General features: G+C 47.5%; 2 protein-coding genes across 4 annotated transcripts in view; one reads left to right on the forward strand and one right to left on the reverse strand.

Annotated features, from left to right (window-relative positions):
- Positions 1–2,210, forward strand: part of hagh (hydroxyacylglutathione hydrolase) — a 7,187-nt gene extending 4,977 nt beyond the window's left edge. The window contains exons 7-9 of the mRNA XM_083676993.1: positions 63–164; positions 570–649; positions 1,031–2,210. Of these exons, the coding sequence (XP_083533119.1) occupies positions 63–164; positions 570–649; positions 1,031–1,130 (282 nt within the window). The 3' untranslated portion in view covers positions 1,131–2,210. The remainder of the gene's footprint in view (positions 1–62; positions 165–569; positions 650–1,030) is intronic.
- A 2,070-nt stretch (positions 2,211–4,280) lies between these two features.
- Positions 4,281–7,500, reverse strand: part of narfl (nuclear prelamin A recognition factor-like) — a 10,458-nt gene continuing 7,238 nt past the window's right edge. For all 3 annotated transcript variants that reach the window (XM_083677236.1, XM_083677235.1, XM_083677234.1), the window contains exons 6-11: positions 7,267–7,385; positions 6,573–6,702; positions 6,200–6,272; positions 5,947–6,084; positions 4,885–5,042; positions 4,281–4,546 (exon numbers count right to left, since the gene is read on the reverse strand). In XM_083677236.1, coding sequence (XP_083533362.1) covers positions 4,305–4,546; positions 4,885–5,042; positions 5,947–6,084; positions 6,200–6,272; positions 6,573–6,702; positions 7,267–7,385 — 860 coding nt within the window. In that variant the 3' untranslated portion in view covers positions 4,281–4,304. The remainder of the gene's footprint in view (positions 4,547–4,884; positions 5,043–5,946; positions 6,085–6,199; positions 6,273–6,572; positions 6,703–7,266; positions 7,386–7,500) is intronic.

The raw sequence follows: 7,500 nt of genomic DNA on the forward strand, positions 1-7,500 counted from the left end.
TCTACTATGGTGTGTGTGTGTGTGTGTGTGTGTGTTTCAGCCTGTGTGTGTGTGTGTTTCAGCGTGTCTACTGCGGTCATGAGTACACTGTCAACAATCTGAAGTTCGCTCGTCATGTGGAGCCCGACAACGAGGTCATCAGGACAAAGCTGGCCTGGGCGAAGGTGGGTTCCTGTGTAGGATCATGTGACCGTTACCATTTACAATATGGTCTTAAAGGGGCAATCTGTAATTGGTACATAAATGTTTGGACTTTTTAAATTAATGACATGCACTCACCGAACACTTTATTAGGAACGCCTGTACACCCTCTCATGGTGGAGGAACACCTGTACACCTTCTCATGGTGGAGGTGGAGGAACACCTGTACACCTTCTCATGGTGGAGGTGGTGGAACACCTGTACAACTTCTCATGGTAGAGGTGGTGGAATGGTGTGGGGAATGTTTTCTTGACACACTTTGGGCCCGTTAATACCAATCAATCATTGTTTGAATGCCACAGCCTGTTTGAGTGTTGTTGCTGACCAGGTGCATCCCTTCATGAAGTAAAGAAGATGTGTTTATTCAGGAGAAAGTCAGCGAAGGAGAACCCACCATTCCCTCCACTATAGCTGAGGAGTTCACCATCAACCCCTTCATGAGAGTCACGTAAGAGGACCTCCCCTGTTCACATTACAGCTACGCCCCTCTCCCCCTCTCTCCCTCTCTCCCCCTCCCTCCCCCCCTCCCCTCCTCTCCCCCTCCCTCCCCACCTCTCTCCATGTGCACACAATCAACTCTGTTAAAACAACTTCAAACATCAGACAGTACAGTAACCATCATCAGACAGTACAGTAACCATCATCAGGCAGTACGGTAACCATCATCAGACAGTACAGTAACCATCATCAGGCAGTACGGTAACCATCATCAGACAGTACAGTAACCATCATCACAGTACGGTAACCATCATCAGACAGTACAGTAGCCATCATCAGACAGTACAGTAACCATCATCAGACAGTACAGTGCCTTTTCTTTCTGCTCCAGAGAGAAGTCTGTGCAGGAGCACACAGGGCAGACAGACCCGGTTGAGACCATGAGGAGCCTCCGTAAGGAGAAGGACAGCTTCCGGGTTCCCAAAGACTGACCAGAACTCGGAGTCATGATGTCACAGAATTCCCGTCCACTTTAAGTGCACATCAGTGCACCAGGCGCTGTTACTAACCACCATGGCAAATACCACATTACATATCTCTTTCATATCTCTTTCTTACAGCGAAGTTAGACATGCCATGCTGTATTTACTCTAACAACAAACAGACCTACCAGATTGCAGATGTAATGGAAGCATGTGATCAAGAACAATAATAATATTGTAATTTCGAGAAGTATATTAAGTGTAGCTGGATCCGATTCTGAATTTAGTTTGATCTACAAAGCAAATTATTTCTTTGTAGTTTGAAGAGTTTTGACTTCAACTGAAGGTTTTAATTGGTAGCTTTTAATGAAGATGAAGGATGATTCCTAAAGGTTAAGCTTCCAAACATGTAGTTTAATTTAGAGTGAATACATTATGGATATTCAGATACTAATGCACAGACAAATATTTCAATAACCAATTCAATCAATCGCCATTTGTGAAAGCTAAACTGAAAAACACAGAAACAAATCTAAAAGCAGAAAGATCCATGAAGGAAAATGGGCGTCTTAATATATGTGCAATTTTGTAAATTTATCTCAAAAATGGAAATGTTTTTTTGTCTGTGTTGTAACACAACTGTTGTCTGTGTTGTATAAAGCTTTCTTATCCAAAGGATTTTATTATTTTGATATGGTATATTCACTCAACAATATTTGAAAGGTACATCTGTGTGTGTGTGTGTCGGTCCTGAGGAGGAACATCTGTGTGTGTGTGTCGGTCCTGAGGAGGAACATCTGTGTGTGTGTGTGTGTGTGTCGGTCCTGAGGAGGAACATCTGGAGGTTGAACTGATCTCCTTTAGTGTGATTCTCTCAGTTCAATATCTCACTTCTGTTTTGTCAGCTTTCCATTTAAATCATTCTAGAAAACATAAAGCAAACCTTGCTTTTTCTGTCTATCAAAAGCCACCTTTTACAGAACAGATAGTTGGTATATCTATGGTGAGGTTGTGGTATATCGATGGTGAGGTTGTTCATGATGTACTAGATTCTTCCACAAAATCAGCAATAAAGCCCATGAATGTTGATATTGGCCCTCATTTCATTTCAGCTTTATAATGCAAATTCAAATGTCATCACATTTACATTTATGACATTCAGCAGACGTCTTTATCCAAAGCGACTTACAACAAATACATTTGTTTAAGTGAGTGAATCATCTATCCATCAGTCATCAGAAGATAAAGTAATCAATGCTCAGACCAGGGTTAGGGTTAGGGGTCAGGGCCATAGGCAGTCACAATGAGCAAGATACACAAGCTACCAACAGCACACTGATTTTAAACAAGATGAAACTAACTTACTTAGACTGGAGAACAGTACGGTAATGTAGGGTGTTAGGGGGGGGGGGGTCTGAGGAGGAGGAGAGAGGAGAGGAGAGATGATTCACTTACTTAAACAAATGTATTTGTTGTACGCCGCTTTGGATAAAGGCGTCTGTTAAATGCCATCAATGTAATGTAAATGGGACAAGCAGGTCTGTAAATGGTGTCACCATAGTCCATCTGAGGCAGGAACAGGCCTGGAACCAGTCGTTTACGAGAAGATGGTGAGAAACACGACTTTAATCCAGATTAAAAACCCACCGTCAACTTCTTAGAGTTCCAATATGATGTTTAAAATTAAGATTTTTATCCAACCAAATGGCCCGATATTTATATGCATCAACAAACTCAATCCCAACACTTTGAAGGGTGTCAACAGAGGAAGGAACCTTGAAGGGTGTCAACAGAGGAAGGAACCTTGAAGGGTGTCAACAGAGGAAGGAACCTTGAAGGGTGTCAACAGAGGAAGGAACCTTGAAGGGTGTCAACAGAGGAAGGAACCTTGGGATCACGAGGTGCAAATATCACTGCCTTAGTTTTGTTGTCAGAAGGTTTGTTCAACATAAGTTTGTGCTTAATTGTTAAATGAGTCCATGGTTGATTTTGTAAGCAAAACAACATACAGTACCAGTCAAAGGTTTGGACACACCTTGCCAGGAGTGTGACTACTTTGAAGAATCTAAAATATAAACCATATTCTGGTTTGTTTAACACTTTTTTGTTTACTACATAATTCCATATGTGTTCCTTCATAGTTTTGATGTCTTCAATATTAATCTACAATGTAGAAAATAATAAAAATAAAGAAAAACCATTGAATGAGAAGGTGTGTCCAAACTTTTGACTGGTCCTGTAGCTGATGAAGATTTGTAGGTGGTTCACTACAAAAACACCATTTCATATGAAAACAGTCATGTAAAGTGTTGTCCTCGTGTTGACCCCAACTGTGCTCTGTCTGTTCCTCATCTTCAGATTGCTGGTAAATAAATAAATAAAGTCACCCCGTAACATAAATTATTTTAATATGCAAAATACATTTCATCCATATAGTTTGTTTTCATTATAAATAACGCAGGAATGATCATATCCATGAACCAGCAGTACAAATGTAATATTACTGGTCACCCCCACTCCTGCTGCGGTCCTAATTAGTGCACACTCAACAGGACGACCGTCACGTTACCGTGACAACTTTATAACAGTGTAATACACATGGTTATGGGGTTCAGCTTGTGCGTGATTTGGCCAGATGAGAGAGAGAGGGGGGGGGGGGGGGAGTGAGCGAGAGAGAGAATGTATATAAAAATAAGAGATAATGTTTGATAATAATAACAACAGGAAGTGCCTCTGGCGTTGTGAAGGTCTGCTGATGGACGCAGGCCTGTTCTCTACATAACCAGCGGTTCGGACGGTTCTACAGACAAATCAACTCTGATCCTGGACCAGCGCCGGCTAGAGGCCAGCAGGAGCCCTCCTCTCCTCCTCTGTCCCTCCTCCTCTCCTCTCCTCCTCCCCCTCTGTCCCTCCTCTCCTCTCCCCGCCCCCTCCTCTCCTCTCCTCTCCCCGCCCCCTCCTCTCCTCCTCTGTCCCTCCTCCTCTCCTCTGTCCCTCCTCCTCTCCTCCCCTCCTCTCCTCCTCCCCCTCTGTCCCTCCTCTCCTCTCCCCGCCCCCTCCTCTCCTCTCCTCTCCTCTCTTCTCCTCTCCTCTCCCCGCCCCCTCCTCTCCTCTCCTCTCCCCGCCCCCTCCTCTCCTCTCCTCTCCTCTCTTCTCCTCTCCTCTCCTCCTCCTTCTCCTCCTCTACCACTTGATGATGAGCCCGTTGGTGGCCTTCTCTACTGCGTGGTACTGGGTGTGCAGCAGCTCCTTGGCCCTCTCCCCGCCCACGCTGTGCAGCCAGCTCTGGTACAGCTCCGCCACGCGCTGGTTCTGCTCGGGCAGCAGGGGGCGCTCTGCCATGTACAGATCCTCCACCTGCTGGAGCAGCTCCTTGTGGGAAGAGTCGGCCAAGGGCTTCAGCTGGCCGCCCCCGTTCAGAGAACCTAGAGACACACACACACACACACACACCCTGTTTTACCAGTTTTACCAGAGTAGTCATGTGCATCTGCTTCTTCTTTTGTTATTTTCTTGACGGTCGTTACCGTCCCGGAACAAGACAGCAAACACCTCCTGACTACAGCGGCTCGCCTCCTTGTGTCAATGGTACTGTTGTATACATCCCCCCTCCCCCCTCCCCCCTCCCCCCTCCCCGGGTCTCTACGGCAGGACGTGTCATCAGTCCCCTCCCCGGTGTCATACTTAAACAACTCCTCCTGGTCTCTCTGTCTCTCTCTCACTCTCCCTCTCTCACTCACTCCCACTCCCACTCCGTCCTCACCTGAAGGACACGCCATCACTTCCACAAAGTGGTAGGGCGACTTTCCCCTCTTGAGTTTCTGGACCAGGTTCTGGATGTTCCTGAAGCCGTAGGCCAGGGCGAAGCGCAGCAGGACAGTCCCGTTCCTCTCCAGGGTCACCTCCTGGAAGTCCTTATTCCTGAGGGGGAGGGGGAGGGAGGGGGAGAGAGGGGGAGGGGGAGGGAGGGGGAGAGAAGCCACGACACTTCAACGCTTGTGTGTTTTTGCTGACTGGGGCAGAAGAATATAAGACACACCTACAACTCCATGAACATGGAAATGGAGTCAGTCTGCGTGGACAGGCTGTTCCTCTCTAAACAGACACCCTGTCCTCTCAGGCTGTTCCTCTCAGGCTGTTCCTCTCTAAACAGACACCCTGTCCTCTCAGGCTGTTCCTCTCTAAACAGACACCCTGTCCTCTCAGGCTGTTCCTCTCTAAACAGACACCCTGTCCTCTCAGGCTGTTCCTCTCAGGCTGTTCCTCTCTAAACAGACACCCTGTCCTCTCAGGCTGTTCCTCTCTAAACAGACACCCTGTCCTCTCAGGCTGTTCCTCTCAGGCTGTTCCTCTCTAAACAGACACCCTGTCCTCTCAGGCTGTTCCTCTCAGGCTGTTCCTCTCCTCTAAATTATTCTTATTCTACGTGGCAGCTACTGTATTCAACACACCAAAGCCTCTCTGCTGGAACAGTCTGGAACGTTTCAGTTGCTCTGGAACAGTCTGGAACGTTTCAGTTGCTCTGGTGCCGCTCGGGGACTTGAACGTTTTGATTGAGGACCTCTTTGATGAAGAATGTGTCTGTTTTTCTTGATTGTGTTTTATAATGTTGTAATGTTGTGTGTGTGTGATGTATGGTTGTAAACTGTGTGAATGCAGGGCTCCCTGGTAAAAGAGACCTTGGTCTCAATGGGACTCAAATAAAGGTTAAATAAATAAAGAAGCAAGCATGTCTTCAAAGCAGGTTTTGCTTGTTGCAGGCCCTCCCACCCTCCCTGTGTGTGTGTGTGTGTGTGTGTGTGTGTGTGTGAGGAGCCAGCCTTACTTGAGGGTCTTGTAGGTGAGCTCCTTCACCTCCTCCCCGTAGAGCTGCTTGGCTGCGTGGGTGAAGGCATGGTGGAGGTAGCCCCCCGAGCCCCCCCCCGCATGGCCCAGCAGCTCATCACCAGACACGTTACTGAACCTGCAGGGACCACAACACACTCACATCAGCCTCAGCAGCTAGGCTACGTAGGTTAGCGTTAGCCTACAAGCTCAATGGTTTTGTAGTGAATGTGTGTAAATAGGAGAAGGATTACATCTCATCTAATGGTGCTGGTTCCACATCGCTCAGAGATACCTTCTCCTCCTCTAGCATCTTCAGGACTTCTCCTGTAAAGACAGACAGACAGACAGACAGACATAGAGAGATAGGTTAGACAGACAGACAGACAGACAGACAGACAGACATAGAGAGATAGGTTAGACAGACAGACAGACAGACAGACAGACATAGAGAGATAGGTTAGACAGACAGACAGACAGACAGACATAGAGAGATAGGTTAGACAGACAGACAGACAGACAGACAGACAGACAGACATAGAGAGATAGGTTAGACAGACAGACAGATAGATAAAGAGAGACACACACACACACACACAGGTTACCTGAGGTAATAACACAGGTTACCTGAGGTAATAACACAGTCCACCTCTCTGGTGTCGGCGTCCTTCAGGAAGAAGTCGGGCCGCGACGCCTCCAACTTCTTATCATAGCAGGGCATCACTGTCACATGATAGATCTGCTGTGGACTCAGACCCTGACACACACACACACACACACATAGACACACACACACACGCAACACAAAACACAACACACATACACGCACCGAAGACACACGTCAATCACATCCTGATCTTTTTAAAATGTTTATTTCACCTTTATTTTGAGTCCAAGGTCTATTCTACAGGGACCCGAACCCGAACCCAAACCTTCCATGTCCGAGCGGCACCAGAGCCACCAACTGAGCCCTTGTTTGGTAGCACCTCGACTAAACCTCAATCACATCACACAACATCCCACAGCATGGCACAGGACCCACACAACATCCCACAGCATGGCACAGGACCCACACAACATCACACAGCATGGCACAGGACCCACACAACATCCCACAGCATGGCACAGGACCCACACAACATCACACAGCATGGCACAGGACCCACACAACATCACACAGCATGGCACAGGACCCACACAACATCACACAGCTAACACCTAACCCGACCCACACATCATCACTCTAGGAATCTGATTTTTTGTTTACCTCAGCAGCCTTATTCTAATTAATCCCTCCCTCCCTCCCTCCCTCCCTCCCTACCTGCAAGCCAGCGAAGTAGCTCTTGACCAGGGAGCCCATCATCTGCTGGGGGGAGCGGGTGGTGCTGATGTAAGGCAGGATGAACTCCCCATGGGTCTTCTCTGCGTAGCAGATCCAGCCTGGGGAACACACACACGCACACGCACACGCACACGCACACGCACGCACGCACGCACACACGCACGCACACACACACACACACACACACACACACATCCTCCAATGACATTGCAC

Source organism: Argentina silus (assembly GCF_951799395.1).
Source record: "Argentina silus genome assembly, chromosome: 9".
Lineage (NCBI taxonomy): Eukaryota > Metazoa > Chordata > Actinopteri > Argentiniformes > Argentinidae > Argentina > Argentina silus.